The sequence below is a fragment of the Xenopus laevis genome, chromosome 3S (genome assembly GCF_017654675.1).
Source record: "Xenopus laevis strain J_2021 chromosome 3S, Xenopus_laevis_v10.1, whole genome shotgun sequence".
Taxonomy (NCBI): domain Eukaryota; kingdom Metazoa; phylum Chordata; class Amphibia; order Anura; family Pipidae; genus Xenopus; species Xenopus laevis.
In genome coordinates, this window is record NC_054376.1 from 58,096,409 (window position 1) to 58,118,372 (window position 21,964).

A 21,964-nucleotide genomic window follows, 5' to 3' on the forward strand; every position below is an offset into this window, starting at 1 on the left:
GCTATTTGGAGACCTAAATGGGTCCTAAAACACAGTTGGGAGGGGTACTGTGTTCCTGTGCTTATGTAATCCCTGCAATTCACACAGTGACCTGAGTGGTGCTGTGCCAGAGTATAAAAGGGTTAGGAGCCATGCGGTCTGGAGTCCATTTGCTGCTAAATCCTCCCTCTGTCTGCAGCAGAGGTTGGGAGCGGTGGAACTCATCTTAGTACTTAGTAAGTGTTAGTTATACTCTGTTATAGATCACTCTAGGAGTGACAGAAAGGTTAAATAGTTGAGCAGCTCAAGGCTCCACCGAGGAGATTAGTGGGATTAAGATCCCCGGGTATTACTAACCCAGAGAGGGACTTAAGTGTTGAGATTAGGGATAATAGGTTCCCCCCCCTAAGAGCACCAAGAGTTTCTATCGACTAATTGATCCATACCTGCTGTTAATTTACTCTTTGCTGTGAGTATATGTCTCCTTTGTGCTGCTGTGTTAATCTAGGTTATATATTCCATTGTGAATGTTGCTATACTGTTCAATAAATCTAGTTCCTTGTTTAAGCAAAACAAAACCACTGGCGCCCATCATTGTGTTACTGCACCAAGTTACAGTTGCACTACACCCTACCTCCACCTCGTGCGAGGGCTTGCCCCTGGGAAAGAGAGCTCATAGGTGGTAAGAGCCCATCAAGGAAAGTAGCTAAACCGCTAAAAGATAAAAGCAGTTTACTATAGTGCTACACATGTCAGTAGGCCTTTTTTTAGAAGAGATCATGCTGGGTGCAAGGATATTGGCTAACGTTTTACATTTCCCTGTTACAAATCTACAGCCAGTATTCAGAATGTTATCCAGAGAAGCAACCATCTTAAAATCAGTCTTTATAATATCTTTTATCAAGGGAAATTGAGTACTGTAGGTTTGGATGCATAAAGGTGCCTCAGATCCAGATTCCACAGTCTCCCAGTAAGAGACATTAGACAGGGAGCCAATCTGATTTTCACCATAAGTGTTATACTTATTTTAAAAAATCACTCGTTGGATACAGAAGCTCTAAGTTGAATGTCCTCCAAAGAGGACACATAGGGGCCTATTTATTAAACCTCAACTTTTTCTTGTAGAGTTTTTAGGGGGAAAATCTGATTTTTTTAGAGGATGAAAAACTAAATTTTTAAATGTATTATGCTCCAATGCTGCTGAATTTGAAAATACTCCAGCTTAAACCTGTCAAAATCATGTAAACGTCAATGGTAAATGTCCCTTTTACAACTGGAGATGTTTTTTGCCTTCATGATTTTGTTTTTTCCATGCGTACAAGTTTCATTCAAATTTAAGCCAAATAGTGTTTGGGAGTTAGGCTGATTTTTTATTTTTAAAATAATGAGAAGAATTTGAGTTTCAATAAATACCCCCTACCTGTGACCCTGTCCAAAACAATCTTATGGCCCACCATTTTTGGGCCCCTGGTATAAGACTTGCTCTTGGCGATGCCTCTTTGCCTAAAAGGTAATCCAGCAGAAATAATGCTGTGTACCATGTAGCCATATTTTAACAAAGACACAACATTCAATCACAACTGTGCACCATCTGCAGACTTGAATAAATCAACAAAATATTAGTCTGAATATAATTTACTAGCTGTGTTTGGACTGAGTATATGACTATAACAAAGAATGGACACTGTAAAACAATCTGTATTCCTTTCTAATGAAAGTATTTTTTTACCTTTCTAGAATATTGTTTTTTATGAATGGCTGCCTGTATTTCTGTCAAGGAATGTGAATGCATATACAGGTAAATGCTAATATTTGTATTCCATTTGAGCTCTTGCTTTATATGCAATAAAATGCTACCTGCTGATTGGTTGCTATGGGTGACTAGAACTATAGCAAATTTAACTGCATAATCCTATAAAGAGAAATACAATAAATCTATAAATGTAATCTATATCTGTTTATGTATACCCCTATATTTAATACACATTAACATTCAGACACCATTCTGTGGTGTCAGTGGCAGCACATATAATCAATGAAGATAGTAGAGTATGTATCCTGGGAATAAGTCATTTTCCAAAATTCCAAATTTCCATTTTTTCATAAAGCACAGTTGAGTTAGGTACAGATCTGATCCCAGCTACAGAAAGTTTTTGACCCTGTTTGGGTTTATCAGCATAAGTTCTATCATTTCAAAAATTAGCAATTTTCATGGAATACTTCAAAATATAACGTTTACCCACTAGGATTAATTTATAGCCAGGGTAGGCGCCAATTAGATTTCAGCTACATGCTGAATTGACCCTCATTTTGGCTCAAAAGTAATCTTGAAGTTAAAAAAGCAGTAAAATTGCAAAGAAATATATAACCAAAATTAGAAATAAGAAATATTGTGGTATTTGGTGTTGTATTAAAAAAGTTCATTTTGTGGCATTAAAAAATGATTTTGAAATTTAATTCAGGTTACCAACAACATGTGAATCCAAGTATATCTCCAGTATTTATGGTTTTATTATCACAAATGATATATACCATGATGCCTTCAGGTGTCTACATGAGGTAATTGTATGAATTATTTTCCAAATGTTCTACATTAAATGGAAAATAAACCCCCTTTTTGGATTTTTATTCAGATGGGTTTATGTAAAATCTTTTTTATACACAGACAAATCTGATTCCACAGATTGAAAGGAAAACATTCACCCTTAGGTTGCAGTTTCATACATCCTCTCCCTAAACATGTTCTATTGTAAAGTGACAGATTGTAAAGTGACAGATTCTTGACTTAAAGTCCTTCTGCTTTTCAGAAAATATGCACCTCCCATTATGGAAGCAGAGGGAAATGTGAGCCGAGGGGGTGGTCGCCAGAAGCAAAGCCAGACTATGATGGTTTTCTTTAAGTCCGTGGAGTCAGGCATATCATTGTAAATAAAAATGGAGTTCAAATATTGTTTATGCACACTTTTTACATAAACTCAACTGAATGAGCTCATGTCAAAAAGAGGAATATTTTATCACTTTAACACTTTATTTGAACACTATAGCTTATCAAAAAGACATCAGTCATTATGACGAGTTACCTACTTGAGACCAGCATAATAAATTTGATCACCTCTTAAAATGTCATTTTCATTTGTTCGATGAATTAAACTTTTTTTTGTATGCAGAAATAAAGATTGTGTTTTTCGAAATGTGTCTGGACCTAATGGAAGTGTGTGGCCAGCTTTACGACTGTGCAATAACTACTGGAACAGAGAGGTTGGTATTTCAGATAATGAAGAGAGAGATCATTTCAAATTTAATCAGGGATTCCATCAATGATTTAGTATGAGGCTCCACTATCTGGCAATATTAAAAATTACCTTGTTAAATTAGGAAGTCCAGTGTCTGGAAACAGTAAAAGCAACTATACTTTACAAAAAAGTTCAAGAAACGTATAATTGCAGTTGAGCTATAATAAACTCTAGTTTATGCCAATACAGTATTTTCGTAGTATTTCTGGATTTGTCATTCAGTAAGATTGTCCTTTCTGAAAGATTATTTGGCTTATATTAGGCTGCCATTTAACATCTCTTGTAACATTTTTTTTGATTAACTTAAAAAAATAACAATATGGGTAGTGTACAAATTAATACATACACATTATCTGGGAGCATCTGTAACTGCTTTCTCACCCAAAATGGAAAGTGCAGCTCCAATTGTACCTTCCCCTTCCACATGCAGGTCATGCAAAACCTGCTCAAGGGCAAGATTTTTCTCTCTCACTTCTTGTCAATTTCCTACTAAGAGGATCTTCAATAGGAGATAAATAAGCCACACTGTTTAATGGGTCTAAATTATATATGATTTAAATGCATTTTATATTGTTTTAGAACCCTACCTTGAAGAATTCATTCAATATAGATGAGCTCTTGATGGGTATGGCTTCTCAGATAGCTGAAAAAGAAGACAATATCTTAGTAAATGATTTAACAGGTAAGGCATGTCATTGAAATACCCCATTGTTTGAAAAGCAGGCTTGTCTGTCATGCCAAGAATTGGCATGAATCTGTCAGCAAGCTCACCAGTGTGGCATTTCATTCTTGTGCATATCCAAGGGTTGTGGGAGAATCGTTCTGTACATCAATAATACTGTAGGAGACTATAATGTACCACTTATGACCTCTGCTAATGAACTGATTCATTTATGAATTCTCTAACCTTGGGGTGCAGTTGTATTATAATTGTACAATGTGTCCTGTTAACCAAATACAGTGGTGTGAAAAACTATTTGCCCCCTTCCTGATTTCTTATTCTTTTGCATGTTTGTCACACTTAAATGTTTCTGCTCATCAAAAACCGTTAACTATTAGTCAAAGATAACATAATTGAACACAAAATGCAGTTTTTAAATGAAGGTTTACGTTATTAAGGGAGAAAAAAAACTCCAAATCTATATGGGCCTGTGTGAAAAAGTGATTGCCCCCCTTGTTAAAAAATAACTTAACTGTGGTTTATCACACCTGAGTTCAATTTCAAAGTTTATAAAGCCATTTCTAAAGCTTTGGGACTCCAGCGAACCACAGTGAGAGCCATTATCCACAAATGGCAAAAACATGGAACAGTGGTGAACCTTCCCAGGAGTGGCCGGCCGACCAAAATTACCCCAAGAGCGCAGAGACAACTCATCTGAGAGGCCAAAAAAGACCCCAGGACAACATCTAAAGAACTGCAGGCCTCACTTGCCTCAATTAAGGTCAGTGTTCACGACTCCACCATAAGAAAGAGACTGGGCAAAAACGGCCTGCATGGCAGATTTTCAAGGCGCAAACCACTTTTAAGCAAAAAGAACATTAAGGCTCGTCTCAATTTTGCTAAAAAACATCTCAATGATTGCCAAGACTTTTGGGAAAATACCTTGTGGACCGACGAGACAAAAGTTGAACTTTTTGGAAGGTGCGCGTCCCATTACATCTGGCATAAAAGTAACACAGCATTTCAGAAAAAGAACATCATACCAACAGTAAAATATGGTGGTGGTAGTGTGATGGTCTGGGGTTGTTTTGCTGCTTCAGGACCTGGAAGACTTGCTGTGATAGATGGAACCATGACCTGAATCTTATTGAGATGTTGTGGCATGACCTTAAAAAGGCGGTTCATGCTAGAAAACCCTCAAATAAAGCTGAATTACAACAATTCTGCAAAGATGAGTGGGCCAAAATTCCTCCAGAGCGCTGTAAAAGACTCGTTGCAAGTTATCGCAAACGCTTGATTGCAGTTATTGCTGCTAAGGGTGGCCCAACCAGTTATTAGGTTCAGGGGGCAATTACTTTTTCACACAGGTTTGGATTTCTTTTCTCCCTAAATAATAAAAACCCTCATTTAAAAACTGCATTTTGTGTTTACTTGTGTTATCTTTGACTAATAGTTAAATGTGTTTGATGATCAGAAACATTTTGTGTGACAAACATGCAAAATAATAAGAAATCAGGAAGGGGGCAAATAGTTTTTCACACCACTGTACTATTATTAACAAATGAATGGCCTAATTATTCATGAAGTGTTTACACACTGACAATAGCACTGGTCAACATCATTGAAACTAAAACTTCTAAACTTGCATGCTAAAAAAAACTGTTGTTACAAGAACTTTTTTTTTTTTGATTACAGATTTCTATTATGGGCAAATAAAATACTCCCGCACAGATTTATTTGCTGCTAGTATCCAGCGTGCAAGAGACTTAGGCTTACCTAGTTATAATAAAGTTTGTGAATACTACCAATGTCCTCTTCTGCATGATTGGAAGGATATGAAAGATAAAGACCTTGAAAAAAAGGTTAGTACTATTGTAGGGGTTATTTAGTAAACTCCAAATGCCAAAAACCTGAAAAATGCGTTTTTTTTTTAGTATAAAATATGAATTTTTAGTGGGGAAAAAACACAAATGCGTTTTTTTACACCCCGTGGATCGAAAAAGTCAGAATCCAAGAATCCGGTATCTCAGACCTGTCAAGGTTGCATATAAGTCAATGGGAGAAGTCCAAAAGATTTTTCGATCTGCGCTGGGTTTCATGCAATAAACCAAAGATTTTGGGGTTTTCGGGGAAAACGTTTTTGGTTGGAAAATCTGAAAAATCCGTACTATTTTTTGGGGGTTTTTTCCCGCAAAAAAAATTTCAGGAAAGTTTATTAATAAATAAGGCAAAAAAAAAAAACTGTGCGGATTTGGTGTGGGTTTTTTCAGAAAATATTGAGATAAATTCATACTTTAATAAATAACCCCTTTGAATTCAATCATGAAAACAAGGTAAGCAAACTATATTTGCAATGCATCAGATAAGAATGAGACAATATTTTATAGAAATAAATTTCCAAAAGAATTATTATGATTATTATTTTAATTACTCCTATAAAATGTTACCAGAAGCTCTATGCAACTTTGTATAGGGTCCCCCAAGCAGCTTTATTAACTACCTAGGTAGGGCTAGTGCCCTATTCTTTCTCCTGTTACTCAAGAGAGTAGAGAAGTACAACAAATTCTTCCAAGCAAGCTTGGAATGAAAAAACTTATTGAGCATTTGAACAATGATGGATACTGCTTTGTTATAGCCTACGACCCATCAGTGATTAATTGGTTGTTGAATAATTCATTGCATTCATGTATTTTTTACCATTTGAATATCTCATAAGAATGGATCCATGTAAACTGCAATAAGGCAAATTGTAATACTATTTGGTGAATTTAAATGTTTGACAATAACTTCAAAAACAATGCTCTCTTCTTATGTCCAAATGTTTTATCAAGCTTGCATCACTGTATGGAAATGATCTTGGAAAGCTGGAGTTTATTCCAGGACTCTTGTCAGAGATGGATGGGAATCTAAGCAACTTTTCATCCAACATCATTCTGGAACAATTTTATCGTTTAAGGGATGGGGACCGATTTTGGTTTGAGAATGTTAAAAATGGGTAGGTCTTTGTTCAGCCCCCAAAATCAACCATCATTCTGGAAAGAGAGATCATTCAAAAATGAAGTTAATATATTCAGCATATCAATCAGTTAAACAAGATAAGTTAATATGAAGTAAAGAAACCACTTTTGTAGTAATCAATACTTTGATCAATTTATACACTTCATACAACCACTTTTTGCCCTGTGTATTCCTGAGAAGTCTTTTGGAATTCAGGGGTACATTTTCATTTCCCATGATTTTTATAAAATGACTTACATTTCTATAATAAAGATAAGCACATAATAACTTCCCATAAATATTGGATTTTTTTTATTCATGTTGAGTTTTGTGCAGTTTATTTTCAGAAGAAGACATAAACAGCATTAGAAAAATAAAGCTCCAGGATGTGCTCCTTGCTGTCACAAATGCTAGTGATTCTGTTCAACCTAATGTCTTTATGTGGAAAGAAGGTGAGGATTTTGTGTTTGTTGTTTACAAAAGCTATCAAGTATGACCTTAAGGGCAACTACACACAGGACGATTTGTCGACCACACTTAGGGGCTGATTCACTAAGCTCGAGTGAAGGATTCGAATGAAAAATACTTCGAATTTCGAAGTATTTTTTGGGTACTTCGACCATCGAATTGGTTAAATTCGTTCGAATTCGAACAAAATCGAACGAATCGAACGAAAAATCGTTCGACTATTCGACCATTCGATAGTCGAAGTACTTCCCCTTTAAAAAAAACTTCGACCCCCTACTTCGGCAGCTAAAAGCTACCGAAGTCAATGTTAGCCTATGGGGAAGGTCCCCATAGGCTTGCCTGTGATTTTTTGATCGAAGGATTTTCCTTTCGATCGTTGGATTAAAATCCTTCGAATCGTTCGATTCGAAGGATTTAATCGTTCGATCGAACGGAAAATCCTTCGATCGATCGATCGCAGGATTAGCGCTAAATCCTTCGACTTCGATATTCGAAGTCGAAGGATTTCAATCCGAGGGTCGAATTTCGAAGTATTTTTAACTTCGAAATTCGACCCTTAGTGAATCGGCCCCTTAAACTTGTCTAGTGCAAATGACAAAATGTTCCTTGCTTCCTTCCCACCAGCTAAAATGCAAATTGCCGGAGGTGAAGCATATGCAGCACAAGTTGCTACTTTGAAAGTAGCTGCTCCACATATATTTCCCCACCACCTTTTTGTATGTTAGCTGGTGAGACAAAAAAAAATCATGCAGAGGGCTATTTTATTTCTATCGTTGTATAAAATGGTATGGCATATTATTGATATACTCACTGGGTTAGAATGCACAAGAGACAGAAATATAGTGCTTGGTTATGACACTAGTATAACTATGCTTAGTGATGTAATGTGTATGGCATAACCAAGTGAAATTTCTGCATTATAAAAACTAATTTACCCCTTGTTGCAAAATATGAGGATTTTTAAAAGGTACCTCAGAGATCCATGACCTGTATAACACTTTTGTACGGTCATGGAACTCCTAAAAGACATCTAATATCTTTACATGTTTCTGCTTTACTCACTACTATGGAATTGTAAGTACAGACTAAAATGCTTAAAGGACCATTGGTATTTTCTGGCAAAATCACCCATAAGGGTTGTAGAATGTAGAAGAGAAAAATTCAAGGAAAGAGAGGAGAGAAAAAAACAGGCAGAATCTCACAAATAGGTGAATATGGAAGTGAACTTCATGGGGGTTATTTACTAAACAAAAAATCCGTGATTTTTTTTTAAAATCAGACTTTATTAAACCCCAAGGATGGAAAAGTCTGAAAATCCGGCATCTTAGACCTGTCGAGGTTGCATATAAGTCAATGGGAGAAGTCCCAAGGATTTTTTAATGTGCGCTGGGTTTCGTGCAATACCCCGAAGTTTTCGGATGAAAATTTCCGAAAAAATTGTGAAAATCGTGAAAAATAGGACGAAAAAATCAGAAAAAAATATCAAATTTTTGGGAAAATGTAATAATAAAAAAGCGTACAAGACCTGAGTGGATTTGATCAGAGTTTGTAGCAGAAAATATTGAGATCAATTCGGACTTTGATAAATAACCACCCATATGTACCTAAATGATTTATACAGTGATTTTTCATAATTCTCAATAAAAATTGCTGGCTTCAAATTTTATTTACTTTATACACTTGTATTTTCATGATAACAATGTTTAATTAGGTTTTATCACAGCTGTATACATAGCAAGGAATTGTAAGATTTTATGTTATGCAATTAATATTATATCATCTTCATAGGTAAATGTCAGAAAAAGAGGATAGGTTTTTACCTTCTGTTTGTTTTATGTAAGTAAAATGTTATTTTTTTTCTTGCCAGGCGATCCATGTCGTCAACCCAAACAATTAAATTCCTCCATTTTAGAACCTTGTGTGCCTCTTACTGTTACAGACTACTTTGAGGGTTGTGCTGCTGGGTTTGGAATTACCATTGTGGCTTTGTGCTGTTTGCCTCTAGGTATGGAAATGTTTCATTACTTTTTTGGATCCATTTTTCCATCATAAATAATATTAGAATCCTGCCCTAAAGAGAATCATTTGCTTTTATGTTCTATATCTTTGCCTTTATGTTATCAAACTAAAAGTTGTTTACCTACTAATTTCTAATTAGCATAGACACACAAAATATCCTTGCATTCTTCAAAGCATTAATTGTTATGCATATATACATGATTAATTAAATAATAATTATGCAGAACAAAGAATTGCCGGCTTTGCAAACATCATCTAAAAATTCTATTTTTGCACCTTAAAAGTCCCCCTAGCAAAACTTGTACTTGACAAGGTAATCTAAGTAACATTATGTTAACATCTATTCTGCAATATTTTTATCTCCGCCATTTCTCTAGTGAGTTTCCTTATTGCTTGGCTGGTTGCAAAGTCACAGAAAAGAACATTCAGAGCATTCCAAAAAAAAATTTCTAATGCTAATAAAAAATCAACGACTGGTTCTGAAGGTTTTCCAGGTAATGTTATTAAAGTTAAATTTCTCTTGTGTATGAATGATGTGTGGCCTGTACAGTAAAGCAGAGTAGCACTGCAAACAGTTATTTACTGTATATATTTATTCTATAGATCATTGAACATAATCCATTACTGCAAATACAGTGCCATTTGCACACATACTTCATAACCAAACAAAATCAGGAAAAAATCTCTCTCATATTTTGTCAAAATAATGTGAAAATATATGAAATGTATTATTTAGGATTAACCTGTATTTAATTTTACATTAACTGGATTGTTTCCAATGGTAAATAGCTTGTTTTACTAAATAACACTGCTTCACATATTTATGCATGAGTTGGAATTGCCACAGCATTGTATGTTTGCACAAAGGTAATCTCCTTTAAATTGATATAATAAAGAAATACACTGTTGCCCATTCGATATATTTTAATACTACTTTCTATGAAGTATGTCAAGCATATCAACATGGCAGGTTCTCCTCATATAAGCAAATTTGAACATTTGCAAAACATTTGCAAAATAATGTAATCGTGTTATACTAAGGTGCTGTAATAATAAAATAAACAGTTTTTGTTTTATATATTGTATGTAGACATTGCAATTCTGGATTTAATTAGTTTTGAAAATGTGATTTTCTCACAGAACAATATACAGTAGACTTTTTTGGGAGTGGTACAAAAAGGCCATGGGAATTATTGCATAAGGAAGCAGGAGAAATAATGTAAAGCTTACTTTCCTTGTTCTGTCATAATGCATAATGAAAAAGAATTTCAATAATGTGAATTCAGATTTCTAACAGCGAAAGGCAGTTGAACATGGTTTATGGTACAATGTATCGTCAGTAACAATGTAGACTGTTTTAAAATTATTTCCACCAGAAAATTAAATCTTTTATTCTTTATTTACAGCTTCTGAATGGTGTGGATATAAAGAACCTAGTCAGGATGTTATAGTTCAGATACATCAAAATCAGATACTCAAAGTTTTAGATTACAGCAAAAAAAAGCCCAGAGTTGTCAACTTGTATAAGCACCCAAATGTCAAAGTTGTCTTGTCAAACAGTGATGGCAACAAAACCGCACTAATCAAGATCCCTAAAGAGTATGACTTAGTAAGTAATAATTTATAGAAAGTTTAATTTCCTATTTAATTGTAGGAGAGTTTATAAGCCCAAACGCCAGATCCAATTCAGTAAAAAAAATATGTATTTTTTTATTCAATTCCTGATTTCCCCATAGACTTCATAGAGTTTTCACATGATGAAATGCAAGAGGAGTTTCTCACTGAATTAAACATAGTCCTATATATGTAATACCTCTTAGATACTAGGTTCTTTTAGATTAGGAGTTCCCAGGTTCCTGTGAATAATATTCACATGTAAAAAGAGTTGGGAAGCAACTAGGTGACACAGAAATACTAACCATGAATTATGTGCTGTTTAGACTCCACAAAATAAATCCTCCACAAAAAAAATTACTCACTGGAATACTGGAATTAAAATTGTTACAGTGTTCCCCAACCAATGACTCATGAGCAGGTTACTGTGTAACCTTTAGAATACACCGGCCAGTTTCATTTCAATAAGCACATTTTATCTCTGGTTATGTCATGAAAATTTCATAAAAGTTTACTGGACAATCTAGAACTGGATCAGGTGATGGTGATAAGTGTTTCTCATTGAATTGCATTGGACCCACTGTATCTGTACAAAATTGTATTGAGATAAAAGTACAAATAGTACACTTGCTTAATTCTTCTTTGTAAAAGTTAGTAGGAACATTAAACTGCTGTTTAATCAAATATTATAATAGTAATCACTGTGTAAATGTCTTTCTGTGTGGCTAGGTGGGAGATGTTTAAGCAAGACTAGCAAATCTAAAATTGCTGCAATATTTAGCTTATCAATAGACATGCTCCTTTTGAATATTATTTACATTTGGACACAGGGGACAGACCAGTTGGGTGTGAATGCATTTCTAAGATAACTTATTGGAAAACTGTTGACTTGGGCTGTGTTTCTTCATGTAACAGTTACATAATTCCTGCAATACAGTTATCAAGGGAAAACCCACATTTTTTTGCTATCAGATTTTCTTTTTATCCATTGGGATATTTGATTTGAGCTTGCCATATTTTTGTTCTTGGCTTCAGTTGGCGAGTACATAATGAAATATTTTGTTTGTTTGCACCCTATCTCACTTATGTCACCACTAGATTAATAATATTTTAACAATTATTATAAACTCTATCCTAGCAAAATACAAAATTTTTTATTGTATAAGACAATAAGAATAAAAATCAGCTCTAAAACTGTATGCACCACTGGTTTTTACTTTATTATCACTTAGGAGACTAGTCTAGCTTATTTTCCATTTACTAACAGCCTTTTTCAGATTTAATTTGAAAAAAATAATTTTTTTTATAGATTTTTTGCTCAGATAAAATCAGCTTGCTTTATATTTTTTATCTAGAAAAGGAAGAACATTTCTAAGTGGATCATTAAGAAATCACAGATGAATTCTGCCAAATAACTCATACAGACACTACTGGATAATAAATTCTTGTTATCCAAAAGCAAGTGAAATAATGCATATGTATATGCATATGTATATGTATACGCAAACAACATTGATTAGTTTGATAATACAGGTATGGGACCTGTTATGCCTTAAGTCTACTAGAAATTCATTTAAATATTAAATAAACCCAATAGGCTGGTTTTGCTTCCAATAAGGATTAATTATATCCTAGTTGTACAAGCTACTGTTTTATTATTACAGAGAAAAGGGAAATAATTTTTAAATATTTGGATTATTTGGATAAAATGGAGTCTTTGGAAGACAGGCATTCCGTAATTCGAAGCTTTCTGGATATCGGGTTTCCGGATAAGGGATCCTATACCTGTACAGATATCCAGAGTTGGTGAATTATTGCTTGAAAACAGAGCCAAAGAGTTTGCCCCTAAGTTTTACATTTTGAAGCATGTTTAATTGCATGCTTTAGATAGAATAGATAATATGTTTTAGTCCTTTATGAATTAGGGTATTTACATGTGGTAATATATTATTAATATATTCTTATTTTTTCTTTCATAATTTTAGGTACTCCAGTTTAGCAACCAAAGAGAGAGAGATGTCTTTATTGAACAACTGAAAGACTCTTTGGCAGGTAGCAGAATATCCCCTACTTTCTCCCATTTGACAGAAACAGCCTTGCTTAAAGAATCTTTTACTAAAAAGCAGAGGCAACAGATGCTGGAGACCTTTATTCGACATTCTCTTTCCCATGTAAGAAACATTATATTGAAATTGCAACAGTTGTGTCTTATGTATATTACAGAAGTACTACCTTACTTGGCAGTGCTATCATTATTTGTTTATTGTTGCAGTGGTTGTTTGTTAGTCACATGTGTGTCTACTCAAGACAACTGAACAAGTGAATGTCATGCAGGTCATTGAAGCAGTCTGTATATTTGTTATATGTGACCCTAAAACCCTTGCAAAACCCACACAGACAAGGGCAGAACATATAACCTCAATCCAGATAGTGCCCTGATTATTATCAAACCAGAATTCCAGATATGCTTGGTGACCGGACTAATCATTACACCACTAAGCTTCTATATTTATAAATAATGATGAAGATGTTATAGATACCATATTAAAAACTACTGCACATATCATTGGTGTATATTGCAATAATTATTCTATACAGTACAGAGATTAATTTAATACAGACTAGAATTTTACATTTTTTACCAGACTGAATCAAGCCATTTTCCTGGTTGGGCTTTTCAGAGACCTAGGTCTAATTTTCTGCTAGCCTTACTTCTGGAAACAATGAAAGCTTAGGTATAAAATATACAATGAACTATCAGATTCCACAGTTCTCACTGATCTGCAATTATTATTTAGGTAATTGACATCAATAAGGAACATGCAGGAGTCATGCAAAGTCAAAACTTCAAAGATGTACTCCAGTGTGAGCTTTCGAGAGAGGAATTTGCTGATTCTTTAGGCTTAAATCCCAATGCCCAGTTTGTTGATTCAATGTTTTCCATGGCTGACAAAGATCAAAACGGATACTTGTCTTTTGAGGAGTTCTGTTTCATACTATGTTCATTAATAAAAGGTAAGGATATAATTGAGTATTACTGAATACCAAATAGTTACTGTACCTTTTACATTAAGATTTGTACTGTTTAAATACAATAACATGGGTGGATATAAATGTGGATTTTGTTTCATAAAATGAATTCCTGAATTTGCCAACAGCAAAAACCCCAATTGCACATACATATTTGGCTTATATTTTTTTTAAAAAGTGTGCTTTCCTTTAAATTCACATGTCTTTAGTGGTATCTAATTCCCCAAAATAACTTGCCCTAAGATCTTGTTTTTCACATTGTATTGGTAACTTAATTTGAAAATGCTTCTTTTATAATTTTTAGGTAGTGCAGAAGATAAGCTTAAATTCATATTTTCGATGCATGATGTAAATGGAAATGGAATACTGCCAAAGGAAGAGTTCTCCAGAATGCTTAGGTATGTCCATACTGCAAAACTTCAAATCTGAGAACAAACTCCAAACAATCCTGAATGTTGTTTTATATTGCCATCTTAATAAGTACTCAGTAACGTTTGCATATCGTGTGATGAAAAATGGAGAAAGTGATAAGTGGACCATTCATGGCTTTTCCTTGTATGATATTTTTGGAGCTCTTATTTATCTTGTATAGAGTATCAAAGTATCAATTGCCCAGTACTTTGTCAGTACAGACTAAGCAGTCTAATTGCTGGACAAAAGAAATTACATTACATGGTATTTTTATTACCAATATATCAATGTGGAATTGCAGGTCTTTCAGCAATGTATCCAACTTCCTTTCAAATGAAAAAATGGAAAATGTAATTCAGAGCATGTTTAATGAGGCTGGCATTCCAAATAAACAAGAACTTGCCTGGGAAGATTTCTATAGTTTGTTCAAGGATCACAAGAATATTCTGAACCAAACAAAATTATATTTTGATGGTAAGGACTTTAAGCTTTACATTATTAGTTTTCTTTAATATAATATTTTAAAGTTCCAACATATTTTGCAGCAGTATATAATAAGGGATGGATACAATCAGAACTACAGGCAGAGTGAGAACAATTACAAATGATAGCATAAGAATAAATTGAGACAGGAGGCACAACACAATGACATGCCTGTAACAGCTTTCAGTCTAGTGGTCACTCTGCCTTTTTATTATTTAATTTTAAAAATACAAAAAAGAAACTCTTACCTCTCCTTTAAACGTGTAATTCTAAATTGCAATGGAAAATGTGTTATGCAATTTGCATACATCCACTTTTTCATATGCCTTCCTGAATCAAATATTTTCTTGCTTTGTAATGGCAGTACAGGGTTGCAGGGATTCATATTTTTAATAAATTAAGTGATTGAATCACTAAAATTCAATATTATAGCTATTTCCTGTATCTGTTTTAGCATTAATATTACACATTCATAGTGTAGATACACTACAATAACATGACATTTAAGTTGTTTCCTAATTACCTAATACCAATAATTAATTTATATAATTAATGAGAAATACATATTTTGTTCATATTAAGGTTTTTTTAAATTTGGTTTTGTCTATAGCTATAGCTTTTATGCATAAAAAAAAAGTTTTGTTTAGATTAGAATGCATGGAAAGTATCTTGCCGATATTTATGCTAAATTGCCCAGAACTATCAAGCAATAAGGGAGCATCCACTCCTATGCACCAAAACCAACATGCACCACATATAATATACATTCCATCAAAGTAAGAATTAAAAATAATACAAATGTAGCTGTTTATCACTGTGTCGGTAAGCTTAGTTACACTAGACTGAACAGTTTGTCCCTGACCTATGCTTTCAAATTTCAAAATTATCTCAGTTCTTCTGCTCTGTAGCTGATGTTTGACCTGGAAAAGATAATAGATTGTAGAAAGATTGCATACAAACTTAATGTATTTATATAGGACAAATAACATGTTAGGAAATCAGAAGCTCTGAAAGAATGGGTTCTACATACTTCTACACATAGCTCTTATAGTGGCATCACTTGTAATATCAGAAAACTCTTCTCAACCATACTCTTCTAATATCAGACAATATCTATAATATCATCAATGTTTTATTTCATGCACAGGAATGAACAAGAAACCTATTGAGAATACAGTCTCTATCAGCAGGTACAACACCATTCCTAAATTAATTTTTATTAGGAAAATGTATAAAGCACTGCTGTGTTTTTCCATAGTTTTACTCCATATTTTGCTGCACTAAAACAAACAACAATCAAGAGATTAATAATATTCTGTTACATAGGCCAATGGTGCCCAAAACAAAATAAATCCACAAAGGAATCAAAAAAGGATTATAACACAAAAAAATTCATCCTGATTAAAGCACATTCCTAGACAATATTTAAAAATATTCAGAGAAGGCTATACATATAAGTCTTAAGACCAGCTGAGATCAATGTGTCACACAAGGTTGGCATATATAATTATTTGTTTGACTAAGAAAACTGTATTAATTTATGGATCCACTTACTCTCATTTTGTCTTTATAATACACGTATTTCAATTCCTTTTCACTAATAGACATTAAGGGGCATATTTATCAAGGGTCGAATTGAAAATTCAAATTCTAATTTTTGAGTTTAACTTTCAAATTCAACTAGGGAATTATTCAGATTCAAGATTTATCATACTCTGGCCAAATTGTTGGTTAAGTCAACGGGAGACATTCTGGGATAAATTTGGAGTTGTATGCAGCCTTCCTGACATTCGGGTTTTTTCCGGAGGTAAAAACTTGAATGGAGTTTTTTAAAATTCAAATCGAATTAGTTTTGAAATTAATTAGAGTTTTCGGGTCGATCATATTCACCCAAGTTGAAATTTTTTTTGTTATTTTAACAAATTTCCATTGGTCGAATTTCGAGTTCATGGGAGTTGATGGGAGTTTAAAAAAACTCACATGAATTCAAAATTCAACCTTTGATAAATGTGCCACTAAGACATTTGTTCATTAGAAATATGCTTGGGGTTAGAGTTACCATTTTCATAGAGTAGACAGAATTGTATTATGAGCTATGAATCTACCTTTCAGTAAACTGCTTGTTAAAATAATATTCCACAAATAAAGATTATTAAACTTGTCCTTATGGTTATTCACAATTCTTTTAATTTTATCAGCTTATTTGTCAAAGGAGGTGATAAAAATGGTTCTTGATTTCTGGACTGAAATTCTGAAAATGTAATCAGCTTGTTTGTTGAAGGTGGCAATAACAAGCTATTCCTGATTATTACTATTACCTGGAATACTAACTTTTGCATTTATATTTTGTCACCTACTTTTTCAGAAAAACACCAACACACACTGTACCGATTACATAATCATGGAAGTAGAAATAAAAAAGAACAGACCAGATAAAAGCTAAATATTTAGAATGTCTAAAAACATTCCCAAATTTTGTGTTGTATACATAGAAAAACTGTTACTTAGATAGATTGGAAGCTTGGAACAGTATAAAAAGCTAAAACTTCCAAAATATAAGGGATTACTGATTCAGAAAACAGAATCCCAGTTATGCAGCTTTTCAGTGAGCTGGGCTGGTACATGTGGAACATCAGCTCTATACTTTGTAACATGGGCTGTGGCAAAATATGACAGGAGTGTGCTTTCAGTTATCATATAATGAAAGGGAGTATGTTAGATTTTAGGGCAACAACAGATATAATGGGGCAGATTTACTAAAGTGGCCGTCGCTAGAGAAAATTCGCCAGAAATACCATCCGCAGGTACATCGCCAATTTACTAACAGGTGTAGAGGATAAGTTGCTAGCAAAAGAGTATATTGCTAGCAAAGTTTTTTGCCCTTTGCCAGGTGAATTTTCACTGATCGTACTCTGCAAACTCACTAAAGTGCAAATTTTCTATTACATTACATTACCCCTTTCACCAGAGTTTCCTTTGCCAGCTTTGACCTGGCAAACTGATAAGATAAAGCTAAATACTCCTCAATCTTATGTCATTAACATGACATATAAAAATTAAAAAAAATTAAAAATTTAAAAAATATGCTGGCGTTTTTTCATATTTAAAAGTGGGATTGCCTTTAAAATTTGTAACTGTTAAAAATCTTTTGTTTTAACATTTCTTTTAAGCATTTGAGGGGCATGCCACATTTTTTTTTAGGGTGGGCTCATGTCTAGCACATTAGAGGATCTCTTTTGTCTTTATTATGCTTCCTTGAACATTTTTAATAAGAAGTGGCCACTTTAAGCATTTGCACCACCATCACTAATAAAAACATATATATGACCTATATGTACCAGCCCTATTCAAATTAATCTAAGCATAAGTGTACTTACGAAGTTTTGCTAGGCAGAAAAGAACATTAGCAAAAGTTCACTATGAAATGCTCGCACTGACTTTACACTAGCAAAACTTCGCCAGCGTTTCAGCTGCTGAGACGAAACTTTGCATTTTTGTGAATTAGCATTGTGGTAGCACCTCAAGTTATCAAATAATTCAGTAATTTTATATTTGTTCCTATTTAGGAATACACCCCAAAACAATTATGGAAATAATATCTTTACCATGGACTCAGTAGAACAAACTCTTCGAAAGAGGGCTGGAAAAATGTAAGCATCGCTAAACCTGATTTCATTTATTTATTCATATTTATTATTTTGACATTTTCATCATAAAACAGCTTGATGTTAAAGGCATGCTAAAAATTGTAATTGTGATTGGCAAATAGGAATCCATATTCCAGACCCAACTTACAGTCTACGCATCTTTTGTACAGTGCATTAAAATATTTATACAAAGCTTTATTCAATCAATCTAATGCTGCATTTTGTCAGTTTATTGTTTTTTTTTTATTAAAGAATGTTACACATTACAAATACATTTATGTCATCCAATTAGGAATACCTGTCAGACACAACAGTCAAATATATATACTGTAGCAAGAAGAGAAAAATATGAAACAAGCAAGATCCGCCAAAAAATTCAACAGTTCAAGCGCCTAGTTGAAAATTACAGACGTCATATTGTGTGTTTAGTTATATTCTATGGTATATCCGCTGGTCTTTTTGTTGAAAGAGCTTATTGTAAGTATAAAGTAACATATTTATATAACTATATGCAATTTAATTTTTTTTCAGTTTAATATGCAATTTGCCACTCTGTTCAACATCTTTTGTTAGACCTAACCATGTAAAGAGGATGTCACACTAAATTCAAGTAACTTTATTACCTTTTGTGTTACTTAAAGGCAAGCATTCCTATTATTAAAAACTCACTATACAGTAGCAATTTTTTCACAAATAATCTTTATTAATTAATAATTATTTATTAATTAATTTAACTGCTAATTCCTTATCTGGCCCTGACAGATTTAACCTGTTCTAACTAAGTTATTCCAGCATGACTCAGGAATTTCAGATTACTATTGACAAATAGCACAGCTGAAATAAATGGAAAGAAGTGTTTTGTTGAAGTTGAAGAAATTCACTAATAATTGGTTTATATCTCAAAAACCTTCCTTAAATAAAAATAAAATGAATATGCAGATAATCTCTGTTGTCCTGCCATGACAGTTCGTTCAGGGTGATGAAAGTTGCAGTTTATTATCTGCAGTTTGGATACCTTTTTCATATCATTGTCTAGATGGACCCTATATGAACATACCATTTTAATTATATTTGCAGATTATGGCTTTGCTTCTCCAGCATCTGGTATTGCTGATTCCACATATATTGGACTCATAATTTCAAGAGGTTCAGCTGCTAGCATCTCATTCATGTTTTCTTACATGCTTCTCACTATGTGTCGAAACCTTATAACCTTTCTCCGGGAGACCTTCTTAAACCGATACATACCATTTGATGCTGCAGTGGACTTTCACCGTTTGATAGCAGTAACTGCTCTTGTTCTGGCAAGTAAGTTCTTTAAACCACTGCTTTTATTTTGTGTTTCTGTGTAAATTTTAATTAGGATGTAGAATAGAATCTCATTGCTAAATATGCCTGATTTTATTTATATATATATATATATATATATATATATATATATATATATATATATATATAGATATATAGATATATAGATATATATATATAACAAACAAGGGAAAGTTGTGCTCACCACTATTTTTAAAACCATTAGGCGGGGGTGCAATGAGGGTGTGACCACAAAATACATATAGTCAACTACAAGAGGTCCTCTGCACTCAACCCATTATCAATATATTTAAGACAGAGACATTTTGTGCATACTGCTACTAAAAAATGCCTTACCCTTTAAACAACACAGGGATTGTTTGTCCATATATTGCAATATATTTAAGCTGGCCAACTACGTCAAAGTCATCCCATATCTGGCCAGTCCTACGCTTAATTTTCATCTGATTCATTAAGAATTCAATTGCTTAATTATACATTTTACAAAGGGACTAAGTTTTACCTGCAACTTACTAGCTGCTTTCAAAGTAAAACTCCCAAACTTGGCTGCCCTTTTATTAGACACCAGTGGGATCACCTGACTATAGCTGGGAGGGGTGGGAGCTACAACATGGAGCTGGTCACTGCTCCTGTATAACTATAACAAACAAGGGAAAGTTGTGCTCACCACTATTTTTTAAAACCATTAGGCGGGGGTGCAATGAGGGTGTGACCACAAAATACATATAGTCAACTACAAGAGGTCCTCTGCACTCAACCCATTATCAATATATTTAAGACAGAGAAATTTTGTGCATACTGCTACTAAAAAATGCCTTACCCTTTAAACAACACAGGGATTGTTTGTCCATATATTGCAATATATTTAAGCTGGCCAACTACGTCAAAGTCATCCCATATCTGGCCAGTCCTACGCTTAATTTTCATCTGATTCATTAAGAATTCAATTGCTTAATTATACATTTTACAAAGGGACTAAGTTTTACCTGCAACTTACTAGCAGCTTTCAAAGTAAAACTCCCAAACTTGGCTGCCCTTTTATTAGACACCAGTGGGATCACCTGACTATAGCTGGGAGGGGTGGGAGCTACAACATGGAGCTGGTCACTGCTCCTGTATAACTATAACAAACAAGGGAAAGTTGTGCTCACCACTATTTTTTAAAACCATTAACAAAACCTTGTTTGTTATAGTTATACAGGAGCAGTGACCAGCTCCATGTTGTAGCTCCCACCCCTCCCAGCTATAGTCAGGTGATCCCACTGGTGTCTAATAAAAGGGCAGCCAAGTTTGGGAGTTTTACTTTGAAAGCAGCTAGTAAGTTGCAGGTAAAACTTAGTCCCTTTGTAAAATGTATAATTAAGCAATTGAATTCTTAATGAATCAGATGAAAATTAAGCGTAGGACTGGCCAGATATGGGATGACTTTGACGTAGTTGGCCAGCTTAAATATATTGCAATATATGGACAAACAATCCCTGTGTTGTTTAAAGGGTAAGGCATTTTTTAGTAGCAGTATGCACAAAATGTCTCTGTCTTAAATATATTGATAATGGGTTGAGTGCAGAGGACCTCTTGTAGTTGACTATATATATATATATATATATATATATATATATATATATATATATATATATATATATATATATATATATATATATATATAATTTTTTTTTTTTATAGAAAAAGAAAATTAGAAAGGGTAAAATTCTGTATATATGTGTATATATATATATATATATATATATATATATATATATAGAATTTTACCCTTTTTAATTATTTTCTTTATTGCTCTTACTCTTATTTCATATCCCATCAAGTTTTTTTTTTTTTTCTTTTAAAATTTGTCTCTCTCAGTATCTTCTTATGTGCATGTATTTCTCTTTCTCTCTCTCTGCCACTTGCACTTTTTCTTTACTTGTGTTCAAAGTGTAAAAATGGGCACCCTGTCTTTTGCAATTTGCATAGTTTCTCACATATTGCCTCTAAGATCCATACCAGTACAATCATAGTATGGAGTGCAAAGAACT

The 21,964-nt window shown here is 33.6% G+C and overlaps 1 protein-coding gene across 1 annotated transcript in view; it reads left to right on the forward strand.

Moving 5' to 3' along the window:
• Positions 1-21,964, forward strand: part of duox2.S (dual oxidase 2 S homeolog) — a 62,422-nt gene that overhangs the window by 31,542 nt on the left and 8,916 nt on the right. Inside the window, exons 8-25 of the mRNA XM_041588334.1 lie at positions 1,717-1,777; positions 2,442-2,538; positions 3,147-3,237; positions 3,852-3,954; positions 5,629-5,795; positions 6,765-6,928; positions 7,267-7,382; positions 9,266-9,403; positions 9,795-9,911; positions 10,824-11,026; positions 13,017-13,202; positions 13,830-14,046; positions 14,366-14,459; positions 14,774-14,946; positions 16,103-16,145; positions 18,522-18,605; positions 18,895-19,079; positions 19,680-19,910. Coding sequence (XP_041444268.1) covers positions 1,717-1,777; positions 2,442-2,538; positions 3,147-3,237; positions 3,852-3,954; positions 5,629-5,795; positions 6,765-6,928; positions 7,267-7,382; positions 9,266-9,403; positions 9,795-9,911; positions 10,824-11,026; positions 13,017-13,202; positions 13,830-14,046; positions 14,366-14,459; positions 14,774-14,946; positions 16,103-16,145; positions 18,522-18,605; positions 18,895-19,079; positions 19,680-19,910 — 2,470 coding nt within the window. The remainder of the gene's footprint in view (positions 1-1,716; positions 1,778-2,441; positions 2,539-3,146; positions 3,238-3,851; positions 3,955-5,628; positions 5,796-6,764; positions 6,929-7,266; positions 7,383-9,265; positions 9,404-9,794; positions 9,912-10,823; positions 11,027-13,016; positions 13,203-13,829; positions 14,047-14,365; positions 14,460-14,773; positions 14,947-16,102; positions 16,146-18,521; positions 18,606-18,894; positions 19,080-19,679; positions 19,911-21,964) is intronic.